Source organism: Purpureocillium lilacinum (assembly GCF_023168085.1).
Source record: "Purpureocillium lilacinum CBS 284.36 DNA, scaffold_2, whole genome shotgun sequence".
Taxonomy (NCBI): domain Eukaryota; kingdom Fungi; phylum Ascomycota; class Sordariomycetes; order Hypocreales; family Ophiocordycipitaceae; genus Purpureocillium; species Purpureocillium lilacinum.
In genome coordinates this window covers 1786781-1807876 of record NW_027072112.1, presented here as the reverse complement: position 1 = coordinate 1807876, position 21096 = coordinate 1786781, and the positions used below count along the sequence as shown (strand labels likewise).

The 21096-nt window shown below is 60.3% G+C and overlaps 7 protein-coding genes across 7 annotated transcripts; 3 read left to right on the top strand and 4 right to left on the bottom strand.

The window, feature by feature from the left end:
* Positions 1 to 209: 209 nt before the first annotated feature.
* Positions 210 to 3233, top strand: PLICBS_002336 (uncharacterized protein; the record flags this gene model as incomplete). The annotated part of the gene is made up of 1 exon (XM_018321986.2): positions 210 to 3233. The coding sequence occupies one exon, from the start codon at positions 210 to 212 to the stop codon at positions 3231 to 3233; it is 3024 nt and encodes a 1007-aa protein (XP_018179466.2).
* Positions 3234 to 3601: 368 nt separating this feature from the next.
* Positions 3602 to 5597, bottom strand: PLICBS_002335 (RNA polymerase II transcription factor B subunit 1; the record flags this gene model as incomplete). The annotated part of the gene is made up of 2 exons (XM_065600001.1): positions 3602 to 5400; positions 5459 to 5597. 2 exons carry the CDS (start codon positions 5595 to 5597, stop codon positions 3602 to 3604), a joined length of 1938 nt encoding a protein of 645 aa, XP_065456073.1.
* A 1249-nt stretch (positions 5598 to 6846) lies between these two features.
* Positions 6847 to 10052, top strand: PLICBS_002334 (2-oxoglutarate dehydrogenase E1 component; the record flags this gene model as incomplete). The annotated part of the gene is made up of 2 exons (XM_018321984.2): positions 6847 to 9451; positions 9508 to 10052. The coding sequence occupies 2 exons, from the start codon at positions 6847 to 6849 to the stop codon at positions 10050 to 10052; spliced, it is 3150 nt and encodes a 1049-aa protein (XP_018179464.2).
* A 420-nt stretch (positions 10053 to 10472) lies between these two features.
* On the bottom strand, positions 10473 to 11900 carry PLICBS_002333 (cytosolic iron-sulfur protein assembly protein; the record flags this gene model as incomplete). Its single annotated transcript, XM_018321983.2, has 1 exon — positions 10473 to 11900. One exon carries the CDS (start codon positions 11898 to 11900, stop codon positions 10473 to 10475), a length of 1428 nt encoding a protein of 475 aa, XP_018179463.1.
* A 474-nt stretch (positions 11901 to 12374) lies between these two features.
* Positions 12375 to 13975, bottom strand: PLICBS_002332 (uncharacterized protein; the record flags this gene model as incomplete). Its single annotated transcript, XM_018321982.2, has 3 exons — positions 12375 to 13544; positions 13620 to 13634; positions 13688 to 13975. The coding sequence occupies 3 exons, from the start codon at positions 13973 to 13975 to the stop codon at positions 12375 to 12377; spliced, it is 1473 nt and encodes a 490-aa protein (XP_018179462.2).
* A 1822-nt stretch (positions 13976 to 15797) lies between these two features.
* On the top strand, positions 15798 to 16691 carry PLICBS_002331 (uncharacterized protein; the record flags this gene model as incomplete). The annotated part of the gene is made up of 1 exon (XM_018321981.2): positions 15798 to 16691. The coding sequence occupies one exon, from the start codon at positions 15798 to 15800 to the stop codon at positions 16689 to 16691; it is 894 nt and encodes a 297-aa protein (XP_018179461.2).
* A 794-nt stretch (positions 16692 to 17485) lies between these two features.
* PLICBS_002330 (uncharacterized protein) lies at positions 17486 to 19530 on the bottom strand (the record flags this gene model as incomplete). Its single annotated transcript, XM_018321980.2, has 3 exons — positions 17486 to 18256; positions 18326 to 19256; positions 19325 to 19530. The coding sequence occupies 3 exons, from the start codon at positions 19528 to 19530 to the stop codon at positions 17486 to 17488; spliced, it is 1908 nt and encodes a 635-aa protein (XP_018179460.2).
* Positions 19531 to 21096: the final 1566 nt, after the last annotated feature.

The window sequence follows — 21096 nt, the reverse complement described above, 5'->3', positions numbered from 1 at the left end:
GCCAGTCGCCAAACGGCCCACCACGGCGCCGAACCGCCGATCCGACTTGTGGTCGGTCGGTGTGTGGTGGATTATTATCGTGCCATCCATCGACGCCGGAGCAGAACCGGAAACTTCACCCCATCCGACACGACACGACATCAGCACGAGCTGCGCACCCCCCCTTTCCACGCAACTTTTGCGCCGGCGTCCGTCGCCGAGCCGTCCGGATGCACGCTCCTGCAGTCCGCCGAGCGTTTCCAACGGTTGCATTCGCCGCCAGAGCCCCCGCCGCGCGGGCCCTCCATACCTCGAATCCGGCCCGCAATGCCGCCCATGGCTCCGGCGGCAAGCCCGCGGATGACTCCGTGACCGAGCACGACGGCGATGCCGAGGCGCAGGCTGGTACCGAGACGTCCGGCGGCCGAACCAGGAGCCATGCGGCGGGCCCGTCGAGAACGCGCCAGGCACGGAGGCGCATCGCCTCGGCCCTGCCGCCCGTCCAGCTGCCGCCCAGCTTCCTCGACAGCAACGTCTCCATCTTCGCCCCCGGCGCCCAGCCCCGGCTCCCGGCCGCCATTGCTGAGGATGCGAGGCACCCCAAGGTCTCGCGCCTTTTCCACGACCAGAACCCCAGCTCCCAGCAAGGGCACCAGGCGCTGGAATCGTACTTTGAAACGGCTCTGAACGACCTCTTGCTCAGGGACACCGAGCTCGCCGTGGACTTTGCGCGATCTTGCACCGCCATTGGCGATGCTTCTTGGAACTCGCCCGACAAGATTGAGAGGGTGGTGCGCCTCTGGGACATGATACTCGACTCCGCATGGCATCTCACCGATGCCTTGTATCCCGCGCGACAAGCGCAATACATGTACAAGACGCGGCCTTTTTGGTGGTGGCATATTTACAAAGACCTCGACCCGCGAACCCACCGCTTTCGCGACCAGTCTCTTCCCCTTGCGATGTGGCTCGACAACCAGCTCAAGCATGCCGAACGCCTCGAGAAGCCCCTCGCCCACGCCGTCGCCGATTTCCCCATCGACACCCTAGCCGCGATGCAAAAGGCGATCGGTCGCGAGCTCAATGCTTCGCCGCCGCCCAACTTCGATTCGAAGACGAGTAAACGACCCATCACAGTCTTGTCGCTTTCGGGCTACGGAGGAAAGGCCGTGGCAGAGTCAATAGGGGAACACCTTTCTCTGTGGAACGAGGCTGACCTCATCCGTCTTGATGCCCACGACCTGTCTGCCCTGGTTGGCGAGTACCTGGGCCAGAACTGGGCATATTCCCGTGGTCCTGTGTCTATGCTCGGATTCCGAGCTGCAGAGCTCAATGGCAAACTGGCCGTGGACATGGAGTCTGCCGGACGGCATCAAGACGATGACGACGGCGATGCCGAGGCTGGAATCCTGGGTATTAGGACTGCAACTGGGACACTGGAAGATGAGCTACAAAAGATTAGGCAGGGTGGGTATGACTGCTTCAGCAAGTGGGAGAACCTCAAGATCGACAAGATTCTGGACCACATCATCCGTTCGGCCTCTCTCAAGTCGCAATCCTCACAGCCTCGCCCTGTTCTCCTGCAGATTCACGACCTCGTTGAACTGAGCATGACGTTGGAAGGCTCCTTGCTACTTAACAGGTTGAGGGCGTTGGTCGACGGTGCCTGGCAGCAGGGCTTGCAGATTGCCGTCTTGGGCACATCTTCGTGCGAACAGCCGTCGGACGAATATCAAGGCGCAATCAGGGACCTTGCCGTCGGAGACTTGGTCATTACCCGCCATATCCAACCAGATCGGGCCGACAGGCACAATGCCAAAAACCGACTGCCAACTCCCTTTTACCTGCAACAAGCGGACTACTTTATCGAGAACCTAAACAACATCAACAGGATGCTCAGAGCCATGGAGCCGGACGCGGCACAGAAATTCCTCGACCCGTCAAGCGATGTCCTGCGGGGCTACTTGATGTCTGCCAACCCACGCTCCTCGATCTTTCGCGATTCCATACTCCCCATCCCGGAGATTTATCACCTTGCGTGCGCATTCAGGGCCCTCGAGCAAAGCCGTGAAGGCAGCGGGGCGGTGGGGTTTCTTGAGCGGTTCAAAATGGGACCGCTGCGGCAAAGACCTGGGCAGCTTTTCCTCGACGAGGAACGATTAGAGGAAAGAGGCGAGCCGGGCGATGCGACCAAGTCCGCAGAAGAGAACAAGGCAGACGCGCGAGCGCCCATGAAACTCAACGAGTACGAGAAGAGGATCTCTGCTGGTCAAATTCACCGGGAAAACCTTCGAACGACCTTCGATGATGTTCACGTCCCCCCGGAAACAATATCGGCGTTGAAGCTGCTCACCTCATTGGCGCTCGTACGGCCAGACGCCTTTTCTTATGGCGTTCTTGCCCAGGATAAGATACCTGGCTGCCTCCTTTACGGCCCTCCCGGCACGGGCAAGACGATGCTCGCCAAGGCCGTTGCAAAGGAGAGCGGCGCCAACATGCTCGAAATCAGCGGCGCAACCATCAACGACAAGTGGGTTGGCGAGAGCGAGAAGCTGATCCGCGCAGTTTTCACGCTTGCGAAGCGGCTGTCGCCGTGCGTCGTCTTCATCGACGAGGCAGACTCGCTGCTTGCGAACCGCAGCATGTTCAGCAACCGCCCTTCACATCGCGAACACATCAACCAGTTCCTCAAGGAGTGGGATGGCATGGAAGAGACCAACGCTTTCATCATGGTGGCGACCAACAGACCCTTTGATTTGGACGACGCGGTTCTGCGAAGGCTGCCACGCAAGATCCTGGTCGACCTCCCGCTCAAGGACGACCGCACGGCCATTCTCCGGCTGCTGCTCAAGGGCGAAACCCTAGACGACTCCGTCTCGCTCGAGGACTATGCCGAGAGGACGCCGCACTACTCGGGCTCCGACCTGAAGAACATGTGCGTCGCCGCGGCCATGGCGGCCGTCGAGGAGGAGAACGAGGCCGCCGCCAAGCACACTGGCCCGGAGCCCTTCCAGTACCCTGAACGCCGTGTGCTGCGCAGGGACCACTTCGAGAAGGCGCTCAAGCAGATACCCGCGAGCATCAGCGAGGACATGGTGTCGCTGAAGCTGATTCGCAAGTTTGACGAGGAGTACGGGAACCGCAGGAAGGGCGGCAAGAAGAAGGCCATGGGCTTTGGCATCCTCGACGATAAGCAGCACGCCAACGCCGTCGAGACGAGGATTCGCCAGGATGGCGGCAGCAGCAGCCCCTGAATGCATGTATATCTTGGTGTTCTTTTTCCATTGGCATGACTGGCGCAAAAGGGAAAAAAGGCCCCAAGGTAGCAAGGGACCATATTAGAAGGCGACATGGATATTCATTCATATCGCCGCATGTACATCATATGCGTGGGAACATTTCGGGTTTCATATGTTGTGTTTTAGTACATAGGTTTCTTCTTTCCAAAACGCGACACGCCTGATCCGTGTGGCAATTTTCTTTATTCTTGGTGTTACGCCCGTCAAACGAAATGAGTATCACAGAGCCCAGGGCTTGCCTGCCCCTCCCTTGGCGACATGCCCGTACGTTGGTACATCGTAGAGCCATTGACACCGCATCCAGCGTGAGGATCGGTGCTCTTTCATTCTGTCGAGATCTGGATGCCTTCGGCGGCAAGGGCCCTGGAGTAGTCCCCTTGCGCCTTGGCCAGGGCATCTAGCGCGGGCTTCATCATCTTCAGTACGGCCTCGCGTCCACCGCCCACCATGTCCGATTTCCACCGAATCTTCTTTCCGGTGCGCTCGAAGTGGTCACGAATCTCCTGCTTGCGCTTCCGGATGATCGCTTCCCTCTCCGTCTCGGCTTCGTCCGCCACGGCGGTGATGCGCGCGGTGGAGCGCTTCAGCGATTCGGCCAAGTACTGCAGCTCGGCAGCACGGTCTGGGTCTCCCGAGAGAAAGGCCGTCCAGAACTGGTGCAGGAACTCGATGCTTGTAGCGTGCGTGAGAGCGCACTTGTCCACCATGCCGGCGGGCAGGCCCATGGGAGACGTTGCGTCGCTGGCGTGACCGTACTTTTGAGCCCGCTGTTGGAGAATGCCCGACATGACCTCCTTCTCGGCGGCCTTGACGGCGGCGCGTGACCCGACTTGGGTCCGCTTCTTTTCTTCGTCGTCGCTGTCGCTTTCGTCGTCAAACTGGACGGTTGCGAGAAGACCACTCTGGTCCGTCGTCCCGTTGGCGTCAAAGGCTCGAACGTTCGATCTCATGCGGGACAGTACTTCCGCCGGAACCTGCGCCGCAAAGATGCGCTCGTTCGTCGACGGTGCCGAGTCTTGCTTCTTGAAGAACTTGTTCTGCTCCTTCACGTTGAGCATGATGCGGTGCTCTTGGGCGTCACCCCGGAGATCTCTCAGCGACAGCTCGTTGTACGTGCTGAGGTTGTCGTCAACAGGGGTGTCCGACGGCGCAACGTTGGCCATGATCTTCTCACTGAGGCTGTTGAGAGTCTTGACAATGGGTATGTTGCTCCTCGGTCGCATCTCGACGTCCTTGGCGTTCCCGGACTTGAAGCCGCCTTGGTTCTCCTCGTTCGCCTCGATGTCGATGATGTGCGGCACGCTCTGTGCCATAATCCTACTCTGAAAGCCTTCCGTATTCTCGCTCACGTCGTACTTGTCGAAGAGCGCATCCGGCCGGTCATTGTCATTCACACGCTCTCCCCTCAGTTTCTTCGATAGCCTGCTGAGGAAGAACCGTGACCAAAACTCGGCCTCTGACACCTTCGGAACATTCTCATTGTATATCCGCTTCACGAGGGGATGCTGTGCGAATATCATCTGCACCTGTTCGACGCTAATATTGAGCTTGAGCTCTCCGTCAACGGTGCGTGGCTTGACTGTTGAAAGCACGTTGTAGGCGCCCCTTTTCTGATTTATTTCGATGGCATGTGCCCTCAGGAGGTTTGTCCGGGTGGACCAGAATTGTGAGTTAAAAGCCGCTCCGGAAATAGACTCTGGCTTCGCCGCCATGGCCTCCATATAAGTTTGATAGAGGGCTCGGTCCTTCTTCATGAGGGACTGCTGCAGCTCAATGTCAACTTTGAGCTGGCTGTCGTCAAACCATCGAGTCGAGGATGGCTGCGCATTGACCGCGCTGGCAAACGCCATGGAAGCGGAGGCGCTACCGCTGCCGTTTGCGACAGGAGTCGATGAGCCCGCCCCGGACGGTGTCCCTGCTGCGGCGGGCCGCGGGATGCTGGCATCGTTGGCGCGAAGATCTGCCAACAGTCGGGAAAGCACATCCTTGATCGACTTTGCTTCCGTCTTGGCTTCGGAGGTGTGGAAGTGGAAGAGATACGTGACCGGGTCGCCTCCGCTCTCCGACTTCTCGAAGATCTTGAGCATCACCTTGGCTGCGCTGTCCGGTGTCTGCTGAAGGTCTGGAGGCACCAGGTTAGCGGCTGTCTATAACCAGTCTGTGGCAGAAAGGCAACCGACTCGTTATACTGGCGACGGGCAGAGAGACCGTCGGCGGCCCCCCTGAGTTGGGCGTCCATGTAACCGTCTGGTTGTCGCCGGTCAAGGTCAGGATGCCGTCCTTTTTCTTATACAGAGTGCGACCGGCGGGGGTCGCCATGATTGCGACGCCGTAGAGGACGCGAGAGGGCGTGGCGCTAATTAATCTCTTCCCTTCTATAGCTGCGCACTTGCCGTGCTCATCGCCGCAGCTCGCGATCCCCAAGGTTCACCGCGCGCGCGCACGTGAGGTTCAGCACACGGCCTTGTTTCCCATGTATCTCCGATCCTCTGAGTATCCGATGAATAGTGAGAACCTAGGGTAGCCAAGCGTTGCTGACGATAGCTTATTTCGGTTGCCGATTTGGCTAATAGATGCGGTGGCGGCGGCGATAATGACGAGTCTGGTGGTTGATGACGAGGAAGTGAGGTGTCAAAAGGCGTGTTCCGTGATGATACAAAGTACCTGCACGCCTCGCCTTGCAGCAAGCGAGTGCTGGTGGATGCTCAAAAGGTACGTATTTCCAGGACCAGCAGCCAAGGGAAGGCTCACGTAAAAAGTATGTAAAAAGTACGTGCCTCTCCGGCGAAGTGAGGCTGGTGCCTGCAGCGCAGCCGGTGTGGCGTCGCGCGTCTTGTCAGCGCAGCGTGTGGCGTCGGCAATGCAGCGGCACAGCACACCGGTGAATTCCCCCTACCCAACCCGTACCGTACGAATTGGCGCGCGCAGGACGGCCTGGCAGCGGCCACGGGTGCGCCGGCGGGGGAGGCCACGGGCGCGCTACGGCCGCCCCACCGTGTCACGCGCACTGTCGCAGACCCTCCCTGGCGCCCCTTGCCCCGGCGCGCTGGAATCGGCAGGCCCCCCAACAAGGGCGCTGGGAGTGGCGCCGGGACCTCGCTGGCTCGGCTGGGCGCGCGGTGAGTGGCCGCCGGGGCCCTGTGACCTGCCCCCTGCCCCCCCTGCGGCCCTTCTGTGGCCTCTCCCAGACGCTCCTGTGGCCCCGGGGCGCCCGAGGGGGGGTCCCAGTGTTTGGTTCGCTGGCCCGGTGAGAGGGAGCCTGCTGGTCCGGGGCGGCGGCAGGATTTGCCGTCATACACGAACTTTTCCGCTTTCTACTGGTCCAGCTCGCATTAACACCTCGCCAACAGAGTCATCCGCCTCTCCTCTCTCTTCTCTCTTCTCCTCGCAGAAGAAAGACGACGACGACTTACTCCGCCATTCATTTGTGCGATCTCTGCGATCCCCCCCGACAGCTGTGGGATGTGTCGTCTCTCCGAGCTGTGACCTTTTCCGCCTTCCCGTTCCCATATCCCTCACCGTCCCCGAAAGCTCCATCCCTCGACTGCTCGCCACCAAATCCCTCGCCATGTTGAGGAATTCGCTCTGCAGGGCCAGCTCCCAGCTGCTCCGCGGCGCCAGATGCCCGGCCGTCTCGTCAAAACGCACCCTCGCGACCACGTCGGCCAGCACCTCGTCATGGAAGCTCGCCGCCGCCCGCAGGCCCTTGGCCGTCTGCGCCGCCCGTTCCTACGCGACGAGCGCGACGCATTCGCCCCCCGACCCCAGCGACAACTTCCTCTCTGGCAGCACCGCCAACTACATTGACGAGATGTACATGCAGTGGAAGGAGGACCCCAAGAGCGTCCACGTCTCGTGGCAGGTCTACTTCAAGAACATGGAGAGTGGCGACATGCCCATCTCCCAGGCCTTCCAGCCGCCCCCGAACCTGGTTCCCAACATGACCGGCGGCGTCCCTCGTCTCGGCGGCGGCCTGGCTCTCGAGGACGGCTCCGACGTCACCAACCATCTCAAGGTCCAGCTGCTCGTCCGCGCCTACCAGGCCCGCGGCCACCACAAGGCCAACATCGACCCCCTTGGCATCCGCAACACCGCCGCTGGCTTCGGCAACATCAAGCCCAAGGAGCTGACCCTTGAGCACTACGGCTTCGGCGAGAAGGACCTCGACACCGAGTATACCCTCGGACCCGGCATCCTGCCGCGCTTCAAGAAGGATGGCCGCGAAAAGATGACGCTGCGCGAGATCGTGGCTGCCTGCGAGAAGATCTATGCCGGCGCCTACGGCGTCGAGTTCATCCACATTCCTGATCGCGAAAAGTGCGACTGGCTGCGCGAGCGCCTCGAGGTGCCCCAGCCCTTCAAGTACTCCATTGATGAGAAGCGCCGGATCCTCGACCGCCTCATCTGGAGCTCCAGCTTCGAGTCTTTCCTCGCCACGAAATACCCCAACGACAAGCGTTTCGGTCTCGAGGGCTGCGAGACCCTGGTTCCCGGCATGAAGGCCCTCATCGATCGCAGTGTCGACTACGGCGTCAAGGACATTGTCATCGGCATGCCCCATCGTGGTAGACTCAACGTCCTCTCCAACGTCGTGCGAAAGCCCAATGAGTCAATTTTCTCCGAGTTTGCCGGCACTGGCGGTGCCGAAGATGAGGGCTCTGGTGACGTGAAGTACCATCTGGGCATGAACTTTGAGCGCCCGACGCCCTCGGGCAAGCGCGTGCAGCTTTCTCTCGTCGCCAACCCGTCGCATCTGGAGGCCGAGGACCCGGTTGTGCTCGGTAAGACCCGTGCCATCCAGCACTACAACAACGACGAGAAGACGCACCGCACTGCCATGAGCGTGCTGCTCCACGGTGATGCCGCCTTCGCCGCCCAGGGTGTCGTCTACGAATGTCTCGGATTCCACTCGCTCCCTGCCTTCTCCACGGGTGGCACCATCCACCTGGTTGTCAACAACCAGATTGGCTTCACCACGGACCCTCGCTTCGCTCGCTCCACGGCTTACTGCACGGACATCGCCAAGGCCATTGACGCGCCCGTCTTCCACGTTAACGCTGACGACGTCGAGGCTGTCAACTTCGTCTGCCAGCTTGCCGCTGATTGGCGCGCCGAGTTTCAGCACGATGTCGTCATCGACCTCATCTGCTACCGCAAGCACGGCCACAACGAGACGGACCAGCCGTCGTTCACGCAGCCGCTCATGTACAAGCGCATCAACTCCAAGGAACCCCAGATCGATGTCTACGTCAACAAGCTGCTCCAGGATGGCACCTTCACCAAGGAGGACATTGAGGAGCACAAGCAGTGGGTCTGGGGCATGCTGGAGGAGAGCTTCGACAAGTCCAAGGACTACCAGCCCACTTCCAAGGAGTGGACCACGTCGGCCTGGAACGGCTTCAAGTCCCCCAAGGAGCTCGCCACCGAGGTCCTGCCGCACAACTCGACGGCTGTCGACCAGAAGACGCTGGACCACGTTGGGGAGATCATCGGCTCTGCTCCCGAGGGCTTCCACATCCACCGCAACCTGAAGCGCATTCTCAACAACCGCACCAAGTCGGTTGTCGAGGGCAAGAACATCGACTTCCCGACTGCTGAGGCCCTCGCTTTCGGCACCCTGGTGACCGAGGGTTACCACGTCCGTGTTTCCGGCCAGGACGTCGAGCGTGGCACCTTCTCCCAGCGCCACGCCGTCTTCCACGACCAGGAGACCGAGGAGACGTACACTCCCCTGCAGCATATCAGCAAGGACCAGGGCAAGTTTGTCATTTCCAACTCTTCCCTGAGCGAGTTTGGTGCTCTTGGCTTCGAGTACGGTTACTCCCTGTCGTCCCCCAACGCGCTCGTCATGTGGGAGGCCCAGTTTGGTGACTTCGCCAACAACGCGCAATGCATCATCGACCAGTTCATCGCCTCGGGCGAGGTCAAGTGGATGCAGCGAACCGGTCTCGTCATGTCACTGCCTCACGGCTACGACGGTCAGGGCCCGGAGCACTCCTCTGGTCGCCTGGAGCGATACCTGCAACTTTGCAACGAGGACCCGCGCGTCTTCCCGTCTCCTGAGAAGCTTGCCCGCCAGCACCAGGACTGCAACATGCAGATCGCCTACATGACGACCCCTGCCAACCTGTTCCACGTGCTGCGCCGCCAGATGCAGCGCCAGTTCCGCAAGCGTAAGTTGTCTCTGCGATAGAAAACAAGTAAGCTCCGCTAATAATGTACCCCACAGCTCTGGTCATCTTCTTCTCAAAATCCCTCCTGCGTCATCCTCTGGCTCGCTCCAGCATCGAAGAGTTCAACGGAGAGAACGCTGCCTTCCAGTGGATCATTCCCGACCCCGAGCACGAGACCGGCGCCATCAAGGCGCCCGAGGAGGTTGAGCGCGTCATCCTCTGCAGTGGCCAGGTCTGGGCCGCCCTGCACAAGCACCGCGCGGACAACAAGATCGACAACGTCGCCTTCACCCGCATCGAGCAGCTGAACCCCTTCCCTTGGCAGCAGCTCAAGGAGAACCTCGACATGTACCCCAATGCCAAGACCATCGTCTGGTGCCAGGAGGAGCCTCTTAACGCCGGCGCCTGGAGCTTCACGCAGCCGCGCATCGAGACGCTGCTGAACCAGACCAAGTACCACGACCGCAAGCACGTCATGTATGCCGGCCGCAACCCCAGCGCGTCGGTCGCCACGGGCATGAAGCGCGTCCACCAAGGAGAGGAGCAGGACTTCCTGCAGATGGCCTTCACCGTCAAGCAGGACAAGCTCAAGGGCGAGTAAGCGAACGGTCAACCTTGCGCACAGCATTTTTTGCGAAATGCGTCAGATAGACAGTCACAGACGGAGAGGTTGGCGAGGAAGATGGCCAAGATCGAGTTCTACTAGAGGGCGGGCTCCGGCGGGGATCTGGGCCGAGTGATGGTGGAGGGCTCCTTTGTAGCACAACTAACTGTATCATAACCTCTCGTGAGGGCAAGCCGTAGTATCTGTACCCTTTGTTCCCCATAGCGAGGTTTAGGTACGGTAAAAGGTATATCTGGGATTATAATGTGCTTTTATAAACAGCGAGGTTTTGAGACGACTCGCAGCAACTTTTCAATCGTGTTGTGGGCAGCGTGAGTCCAAGGCGGCCCAATGTTTTAGATGCATCTGGTCATATACTGGACAGACTCGTGTCATTCTCCATCGCCTATGTAGTCACTAACTGCCATCTTCAGGCTGTATCCTGACTTCCCAGGGGCGAACCACGCCGTCGTCTCCCGTCGTGACCAGCATCTCCTCCTCGCCTCTCCGGGAGGAGCCCGCATCGTACCGCCTGCACCAGGTGACGTGGTTGACCTCGTAGGGGCCGTGGGCACCCGGCTGCGTCGCCACCAGCTTCCAAGACGCGGCCGAGGGGCTCGCGCCATTCTGTCCGTCGGCTGCCGGCTGGCCCTCCTGGGGTACTGCGTCCGGAGCTGGCACAGCTGCCGGCTCTTCCACCTCCTTGTACAGCGCGACGATGCCGTCGCTGCCCGTGCTGGCGACGAGGCCCGACTCGCCGCTCCACGCCACCGAGTAAATGTCCCTGCCATGGGCCATTGGCAGGACGGCGGTGCAGGTCCACTCCTCGCGCAGCGATCTCCTCATCGTGTTGGGGATGCCGCCGAGCGCGCTCCGGGCACCACTGCTCTGTCCCTCGTCGTCATCTTCATCGTCCTTGAGCGTCCAGACGCGAATCGTGCCGTCGGCCGAGTGACTTAGCAGACGGGGGAAGCGGCCGTGGCTGGGCCGCGGCTCCCACTGGACGCCCCAGACGGTGCCGTCGTGGCCCTCGAGCACTGCGACGCACACCCACTCACCGTCGCCGTCCTCGCGCCAGACGCGCACGGTGTTGTCGTAGCTCGCGCTGGCGAGCACATCCGGGCTGAAGCGGCGGCGGGCGTTGCGCCCGGGCACGTCGGGGCACCACGCCACGGCCTTGACGTCGCCCTCGTGCTCGTTGAGCACCGCGACCGTCTCCCACTCGTCGTCGTCGTCGGACGCGCCAATGTCCTCCCATATCCAGACCGACTTGTCGCGCGAGCACGTTGCCAGGTAGGCGCCCGAAGGCGAGAAGGCGCACGACTTGATCTCCGAGTCGTGGCCCTCGAGCACGAGCGTAAACTCCCAGTCCTTGCCGTCGCCGCCGCGGTCGCTGTCGTTGTCGTCGCCGTCGTCATCGCGGTCTGAGTCGTCACCGGCATGTGCAGCAGTGCTTCTGGCAGCGCTGCGGGCCGTCACCTCCATCTCGAGCGCGGGGCCGACCTCGCCCGCCGTATCGCCGTCCCAGCGCCATAGCCCCGCGGTGGAGTCGAAGCTGCCCGTGACGAGGCAGAGCTTGTGCGGCGGCAGGCCCGGCTTCCAGGCGACGGAGCGGACCGACCGCGTGTGCCCGCCGGTGAGGGAGCTGTGGGAGGAGAGGGTCGCGAGGGAGAAGACGGTGGCACTCTTGGAGTGTGCCGTCGCGAGGAGCGGGAGCGTCGGGTGCGGTACCGAGGCCCAGGCGCGCTCGTGCAGGTCGGGTTGGAAGGGCCGGAGCGGGAGGATCTTGACGCTCGGCGTCGTCGAGGACGACAACGGCTCCGAAGGCGGCGGCGGGGGCGCCATTGCGTCGTCGTGGCTCGCGAACGTCTCCTCGCGTGGCCGGTGACGAGCAAGACACGGGGCGGTTGGCAGGCAAGAGCAAGTCGGACACTATTGCCTGGGCGCGGTGTGTACAGGCTGGCAGATGGTGATGCTCGAGAGAGCTGAGCGGGAGAAGGAGTCCGATGATGTCGGTAAATTATTTAGTGGGATGGTGGTGGTGCCCCGCCTAATGTCTACCTGGACGTGGGATAGTCGCCCCGAAAGTCGGATCTTACTCCCCTCGGCAGCCTCACGTCAGGATTTCCATGAAACAGCAATCACGGACACCACACGCAGAAAAGATGAATTAAAACCCACAAATTTGTACGCCTTTGTCCGCTTTCATGATTCATGGAATCGTCAACATGATCGATCCCTCAAGTACAGTCTCCTTTTTCGCATAATGTTTCGGGCCAGTCACTCTATCAGGCCCCCCTTACTCCAGCAGAGCCAGGCTCAATTCTCCGTCCCCCCTGCCACGCGCCCAAACATCCCACTCAAGTAGTCGCCTATTGAGAACCCGCCCTCTTTGGTCTTTCCCGTCTTTCTGGACCTCGGGATCGATAGCCAGATGTACACGAGGAAGATGAGAGAGACCAGGACAATGGGCTGCAAGACTTGGACGCCGTGGCCCTGGGCAATGGCGCCGACCGCAAAGGGTAGCACCGTCGCGCCGCCGCCGCCCAACGCCGAGGCAAAGCCAATGGCACTGATGTGGTACGCCTGAGGCAGCAGCTTGGTCATGACGACGACGGTCGCCGGGAAGAGCGGGCCGAGGAAGAAGCCGAGCAGCCCGACGAAGATCATGGCGCCCACCATGCTTGGGATGAACCAGTAAAGCAGCTGCAGGGCAATGCAGAGCAAGAGATACGCCGTGATGGCCAATTTCTCGCCAACTTTGCCCGTGACGAAGCCGAGCACGATGCGGCCCAAGCTGAGGCCGAACCAGAAGAGCGTCGCCGTGACACCGGCAAGGAACGGATCCGCCTTGCGGACCTCGATCATAAACGTCGGGATCCAACCCCCGAGGCTGACCTCAACGCCAGCATAGGCCAGCAAGAAGATGGCCGCCAGCCAGACAATAGGCTCAGCAAGGACGACGCGCGTTGTGACCCCGTCTCTATGGCTGTCGCTCTCTTTGCGAAGCTTCTCCCGGTAGAGAGCCCCTGTTGCTCCCCAAAACGCCCAGAGGCCGAAAGCGAACTCGACGCAGACGGCACCAATCATCAAGTAATAAAACGTATACCAGGGGAACTCGAGCTTCGCCACCAATAATGACGCGATGAGGGGTGCGACCGTGCCGCCTAGACCGAACGCGCCGTGGATGATGCCAAGCAGCTCGTTGGTGTGCTGCATGTTGCCGACCCACGCATTGTATGCGCTGTCTTCGATTCCATTTCCAAAACCCACGAGCATGAAAAGAATTGGAATGACGGCAAACGGCGGGTGGAATGCCAAGGGGATATATCCAATGAGGCGGAATGTCGGGCCGAGAAATGCGACGCCCCTCTGTCCGACCTTGTAGTGAACCCAGTTGTTGGACAGGGCTGCCGTGACATATCCAAGGAACGGCGAGAGGAACATGGTCGAGACGACGGCGTAGTTGATGTCGTAGTATTTCTCAATCTGGCGAGAAGAACGGGTCAGTAATTAGCATCCATCTCATCAGTTCCCGCCATCATCTACAGTGATTGTACCTACAAATGGTAAGAGGGCCTGCAAAGGAATCAGCAAAGCTCAGCACAAGACGGGATTCAGGCGCTACTTACACCGATGCACCCATCATGCATCCCCAGGATGAATAACGAGAAGTTGACGGCAAAGTAACGATACTTGTTTATTGGCGGATTATCCCACCGTTCCCGGGTGTCAGGTCGCTCCTCGTCGTCACCGTCGTCGGGGTCATGGCGGACATCACCGCCCGTGCCGTTGGACAAGAGGTTCTGCGATTCGGCGTCCGCATGCAGGGAATCGTCGCGGTGGTCATCATGGTCGGGATCGAAGTGGTCTTCGTCCCTCAAGGCGATGCCGCTTTCGAGCGGTGGTGATGTGCTCATGGTCGCAACTCTCGCTGACCAAAGCTCACCGGTCCTGATTGAAGGCTCTGAGAAACTTCAGGCCAGAGACAGTGGTCGGAGACAGAGAACAGAGAGATGTTTCCGAGAGGAGAGACACGAGGCCCCCACATACTGAAGACGCTACTGTACCTTGTGCAGGCGGCCTCGTTGCCCGCCACTCCCCGGCCGTGAGCTTGAAAAGGTTACCGCAGGTCATGTCCGGGGGGCGGATGTCCGGGGCGGGTCAACCGACTCTACGAGCCGGGGAAACTCAGGGTGTTGACGCCACTCTGTCTTTAAATCGCCGAGGCGGCAGAGCTGAGCGAGCCCACGGTCTCGTGGTCCGTAACATGCCGCCTCCTTTCGAGCCGCCGAACGGGTAAAGTACCCCAATGGTTGTGTGTCAACCGCTCGTCGCGGGCCGGTGAGCCGGGTTCTGAACCGGTGTAGAACTGGAGGGCGCGGCCGGCGTTGGGTTGGGTGGGGGAGACTGTTCGGTCCGTGTCGCTTTTAGCTCACGCAGCCGATAACGGCGGGGAACACATGCGGCGGGGTCAGTCGGTAGGTCAGCAAGGGTTGGTGCGAACTCATGGCTGGGATGCTGAGTCCCTTGGTGAGGGTCGGTTGTCGTAGGCTCCATTTTCGTCTGGCGCCCGGGCTCGCCAGCGGGCCATCTTGCTGTCAAGCACCCGAGGGCAGACGCCACTCCGCAACCTTGTTGATCGATCGAGACGCGAACGACGTCGTTCTTCAACAGGGGGCGCGTCTCCCCTTGCACGGACCCTGACAACTTCCGAGTCAGGGGGATGAATGCGATAAGAGCAATGGAAGATCAATGGATGTTGTCGTGTCGCAGGTCATGTGTGACAGAGGAGGGCTCGCTGCCTCCGCCGTAACCCGGGTCCTGATCTTGCTTCTTGGTCATGCAGGGTAGGCACGTCCGCCTCGCGATGCTGAGGAAGGAACTGCCGGCTCAGCACCTTGAAGGGGTGAAGACTCGAGAGCCAAGAGCAGCACTCGCTCGAGTCTACGAGTGCCTTGGTTTGCTCGGCGGCAATGTCCATCCCCGTTGCTCTCGTTCTTTCGCCCCTGTCACTGGACACTGCTGCGAGCCTCATTCGTTTCTTGGCGATCCACCGGGTGTTCCCGATGCGACCCTCGGCGTCACCGTCACGACCTCAGAACTGCCGTAACTAATCGTAGTATTACCTCGTTCGCCGAGACGGGTGACATCACTGCGAGCCCTCCGCGGCAGCACCACGCCATGGGTCGGCCAGACGCCGCATCCCACCGTCGTCGCCGTCTCACCTCGCTCTGTCGCTACAGTCTGGCATCATCACGTCTCCGCGTCCAGCAACTCGCTTTCAGCTGTCCGTCGCGGGCTTACAAGCTGCATAAACCGCCCGCCTCACTGTCCGCCCGCACGCGCAACTATCGCCCAGCTCGGGCGTCTGCAGCCTTCGTGTGCTCGCTCAATTACATCCGGCATCATTAGCGTTGCACCGGCAGCGAGGCCTTGCGTTCGCCCCCTCGTGAGACCGCTGATCCGGCTGCTGAGCAATAGTCCATCGCCCGTCGCCTCCAAATCCGTGCCATCCGGGCGTCGCCTCAGGTCAGCTGGCCTTCCAGCCCTTGCCTGTGCCCCTCCACATATACACCATCGTCGCGTAGGGCTGACCAGGTCACTCAGCCCCAACATAATCATTGCTGCTGAGACGATCGCGCGTCTTTCCTGTGCCGCAGTCTTCCATCATTGTCGCATCGAGGTGTTTCTCGCAATACCTATACCCACGATCAATTTTAGCACGGGCCGTCAAGGACCATGTCGAGATATGAAGCAGAGGATGGCGGCCGTCGCTCGCGACGCGACCGCGACTACTCCCCCGAGTATCATTCTGGCGGCGGCGGCGGCGGCGCAAGACCATTTGATCAGAACAATCAGCCCCCGCCTCCTCCCCCTCAACAGCAGCCACAACAGCAACCTCGCGGCCTGAATGAAGACTACTATCGCGAAAGCGCCGCCACGCTCGGCGTCCCGGCTCCAAACAACCCCCGGCCACGGTCCGTGCCTCCCCCGTCCTCGGCGGTCGTACGCCGGCCCCGCTCCCCGTCTCGGTCGTCTCGCAACTCGCGTTCCTCGTCCCGATCCTATCGCGGCCGCGGCTTCGATGATGACGATCGCAGTCGGTCGCGCGGCGGATCTCGTGGTCCCGATCCCATGAGCCGCGCTCGGGGCATTGTGCACGACAACTTTTCCCACTCGGCCGCAGGTATCGGTGCAGGCATTCTCGGGGCCGTGGTCGGGGGAATCGTGGCCAACAAGGCGTCCGAGGCGGCCTTCAAGCACAGGCACAAGACGAGCGGCCGAGGGCGCCGCCATAGCGATGAAGCAGCTCCACGCATGGTGTCCACAATCCTCGGTGCCGTGGCTGGAGGACTTGGTGCGAATGCCATCGCGAACAGGGTCGAGGACTCGCGGGACAAGGGGCGACACCGCCAGCTTGCGTGGGAGAGTCGCTACGGGCCTGAGGAGGACTTGCCGCATTACGACTCGGGGAGATCGAGAGACCTCGATCACCGAAACGGGCGCGGTCGGCTGTATCGAGACGATGATGACGACTACGATTACGTGTATGACGACGATAGAAGATCCAGCCGGAGTCGCGAAGGCAGACGCCGTAGGGACGAGGAGGCCGGCTTCCGATACCGATTCTAAGAACGACACACCACACTCACAATTAATGAGCTTGCTGACGACACGAGGACTGTTGCGATTTGGCGATAATATTTGCTGGCTCTATGTTTTGATTTCTGTGCCTGATCTGTAAAATGGATCATTTCTAAGATGGGGGATTGATGGGCGCCGAGTGGTTGTTTTGACGCAACGGGGACACCCTGGATACGTTTTCACGAAGTTACGGTTGCTGCGAGAGCAGGTTCCTCTGACGCAACCGAGGGCCACCAAGCCATGATCAAAGCAGTTATTTTTGACATTATAATACAAGTTCTTGTTTTGCCAACATCGCCCTCCAGCTTTACATCACATCCAGCCTTGGTCAAACCCCAAGCCGGCTCAAATGTCTGCGCGATCGAATCCCTCACCGCGACTGTTACCACAAGTTTCCAGTTCTCCCATGTCCAGTCTCTCCAAAGCCCTTGTGTGGCCGTTCTCGTTTGTGACCACTCGCAGCAAAACATTTGATGCCATCTCCGTGGCACAAAAGCCGCATGTCCGACGGCGTCATATCAAAGTGCCCCGGAGCGCAGCCCTTCTGCTCCGGGCTCCTTTCCCGCCCTCGCCAATTGCCAAAGAATCTCCCTGTAATGACCGAATCGTATGAAAAGACAAAAAGAAAACCATAAAGCCCAGAACACGTCGCTGGCTCTTTGAATCTTGATTACATGTAAGTCCTTCGTCGGAAGAGCTTACTCAGTGTTAGCAGTGATGGCGAGGGAGGGCTCTCAAATCGGGCATCCTAGGTCCAGTCGCTGCATGCAATCACGGAAAAGTTAGCGAGCATAAGGAAGCGGATCCTCAAACCCCATGTCATACCCTTGCACCTCCCTTGCTCCGTACGAGGTGCGGTCGCCTGCCCTGTTGTCGTGCTCACGCGATGACTTCTTCTGGTGCGAGTGGCGGGGACGGTCGTACTGCTGCTGCGGCCATGCCGAGCTGGCGAAGCTCTGTCCAGGCTGCTCGACGCGGGTCTTGCGCACCTCGCGGCTTCTCTTTTCGCGGTACTCTCTCTCGCGCTCCACGATGGCCTTGAAGAACTGCGCGATCTCGGCGAGACCGACCTGTCGCGCGCGCGAGACGTTGATCATGTTGAAGAGCGACTGCGAGTCGACGAGCTGCTTCGCGACGACCGAGTCGGGCTGGCAGAAGGTGCGGACGCGCATCTGACGCGCGTTGACCTTCATGCAGTGCAAGAGGCCCGCGATCTCGACGGGGTTGCTCTGGCGGCGACCGTAAAAGTTGAAGTCATTGATGTGTAGGTTGACGAGCTCGAGCTGCGTCTCCAGGTCGTAACGGAAGCCAACGACCTTGGGGCGTCCTTGAGACACCCAAAAGTCCGCAATCTTCTTGAGGTTGTCGGCCACAAGATGGCCTCGCTCGAGCTCATCGGTGATGTAGTCGTGAATGGCGCCGGTGAGATGATACTCGAGCTCGCAGTAGAGCAGGCTCTGCTCCCGTGGGCTGAGCGAGATGGCGATCTGGGATGGTGGTCCGGCGTCTTTGACCTGGGCCTGGGCCTTGCGGCTCGAGTTGAACTCTGCAGTCTGGAGCGTAAGAATCAAGTTAGCCATGTCTTTCACTTCACCTCGATCTTGTTCCTCCCGTTGACTTACCATGTCTTTTGCAATCTTCTTGATACTTTCAAGGATACCCGCCTTCTTCTGCGGCGTCTTCTTCTCCTTCTCGGGCGACGAGCGCTCGGTGCGCTCCAGCCAGCCATTCTGACCAATCATGGTCTTCTCGCCCTTCTTCACAGTTGGAAAGTCGCGGCCGCAGAAATACAGCGCCAGCGGCGAGAAGACCTGGTCCTCGAGGGTCTCGTCCCTTGCTGCAACGACGACTTGAGCAGCAGGAATGCGTGCTGGGAGCGCAGGGGGAGGAGTGGGAGGGCTGAGGGTGCTAGGGCGATGCAGACAGTCGGACCTGAGGCCCTCGGAGGTGCTCTTGGAGCGGCGAGGTCGGTGAGCCAGGCTCTCCACACGCGGAGGCGGCTGGAAAGAATCGCCAGTGCTTCGCATGGCGGCCCAGGCATTGTACATGTCGATGACGGGGCCGTTGGCGTTTCCGTCCGAGGAAGCAGTGGCATACGTGCCCCGTCGGTCCGTCGACATGGCCTGCTGGCTGGCCAGATAGAATCCAGAGGCTTGTTCACTCTCAGGGCGCGTTTGAACGTAGCCACGGTGTTCAAGGCCAGGCGGGGTAAGAGGCGACACTGGCATCGACTGTTCGGGGTTGAAAGCAACAGCCCCGGCAACGCGTCGGGTGCTGACCTGGATAGGAGAAGGAGGCTGCATCTGGCGTCGAGCAGCCAGGTTTGGGTCCGCTCTGGGGGCGAAAATATCCGCCTGGGGGCGAGGCATCAGCTCGGAGAAGGTCGTCGACGCGACACGCGACTCAGTATCCTCTTCTTCGCTGCTGCTGAAGGCGTAATTCATGGTCGGGTGGTTGCTGGAGCCTGGCTGAGACTGGGCCATGCGCTTGGTAGGCGTCGTGTCGACACGCGGACGCGCTCTGACAGGACTGCTAGTGACTTTGTTGGTGAAGCTGGGACGGATTTTCAGCCAAGATTCATCAAACGGAATAGGGATTGTAAAGAGGCAAGGTAGACTTACGCGTCCGTAATTTTGTCCATCTGCGTCTCCGTGAGGTTCATGCGAATGTGCAGCGGCTGCTTGGTCTGCTTCTTCTTGGGCGACAGCAGCTGCTCTCTGTTTGAACTTCCGGACCCGTGGGCCTTGTGCTTTCGAGGGGAAGGTCTTGACACGCTCGAAAGATTGGGTGGCTGGTCTCGGGGCTTCTCTGGGCTCTGTGACGGCATCGGGGTCTCCCTCGTCTGGCGACGATGGGCGAGAGAAACACTTGGGATGATGGCCCTGGCCAAACAGAGCTTGAGCCGCGGCAGCGGGAAAGACCGAAAATCCAGACGGTTGACCGTCTGTTTCTCGAAAGGATGTGCGCAAACGAATAGTCTCGTCGGTATCTCGAGTTCTTGAGCGTAGCAAAGGGGGGAAAGGGGATGTTTGAGGGGTGTGTGTGTGGTGGAAGGAGGGGGGCTTGCAAAGGTGGCTGCGGGTGAGAAAGTGAGAGATTGAGAGGGCGGCAGAGGCGAGTGCGCGTTCTGAAAAGGGCCGAGTCGACTTTGTTGTTGTGTTCAGCCCGGCTGCCTGGCGCCGCAGCTGTGGGCAGCTGTTCGCACCCAGCCGCTGCGGCACGCCCCAGGGCCCGCTGTCAGCGGCCAGCCGAGGAGTGAACACCGCGTGGATCCGCGGCCCTACAGCTGCGAGCTATGAATGGGACGCCCAGCGCATCGAATTTGGCCGAGACTGGTCATGGGTAGCCGAAAACATTGGCTACCTTGTCCCAGACGCATGCCCAATTCTGGGGAACGCAAGGCGGCAAGGCCTCCTGTTTTGCAGGCACCGACGCCCGCGCGCACGAGAACGATTCGCATTGCATTCCCAGTTTACGTCTTTGAGCTGTCAGCATGTCACTAGGGCTCGCTTCCATAGGTATACAGTTGGGGCATCAACATTTCGCAGTCGCTCCCGTGGCCAAAGGGTGGTTGTGTGGCGTCCATTCAAGGGGTACTCCCAGGTTTGACCTGCGCGCTCACAACAGCAGAACAGGGCACAGTCGGGTACGATGCTGCTCTAGCCGATGTAGAGATTGTGGCCATCGATGAAGGATTAGTCTTCACATCATGGCACCGACCGACGAACCCTGCAACGCCTACTCTGCTTGTCAAGAGCCGCTCCCGCCACGATCTTGCGCCGAAGCCCTTCAATTGCCAGACAAAGACGACGCCCATCCAGCGCCACGGCGCTGCAGATTGAAGTCCACAGCACGTGCCGTGGAACGGCTGCGGCCAAGCCCATGATCATGCATGGCACCGGCCATAAGCAGAAGATGGCTTTTCTATTTTGAGAGGGAGTGTGAACTGTCAGATTCATGCTACAGGCACCCCCAGCACGAAGATGGTCAGCCAGGCGTCAGGAACAAAGGCCGGAAAAAAGCTTTGTCGGTGGCGAGTGACGCCCGAGATGTTTTCATTGCAGAGCGCTGTCCTTTGTGTGAAACGTGGAGTCCATCGGCAAGTGCCCGCGGATCGCGCATTGGCGTTGAAGCTCTCTTTGCCTTGTTTGTCGGACCCGACATTAAAGCACGCTTCACGCGGGCCCTCTGCCATGGCCGGGTTTCGTTGCCGCCGGTTGCCGGCCGCTACCTTACCTACCGGCGAGCTATGCCGAGGGAGCAGCCTGGTGCGGTAGTTGGGGTGGCTGTTGCCGTCTGGCACTCCCGCGCCGGTTTCAGAAAGCGCCCGCTACGGCGAATACGGCGGGGGTACAGGCGTCTCTCTAAGAACGGATCATAGATGCGGATGATG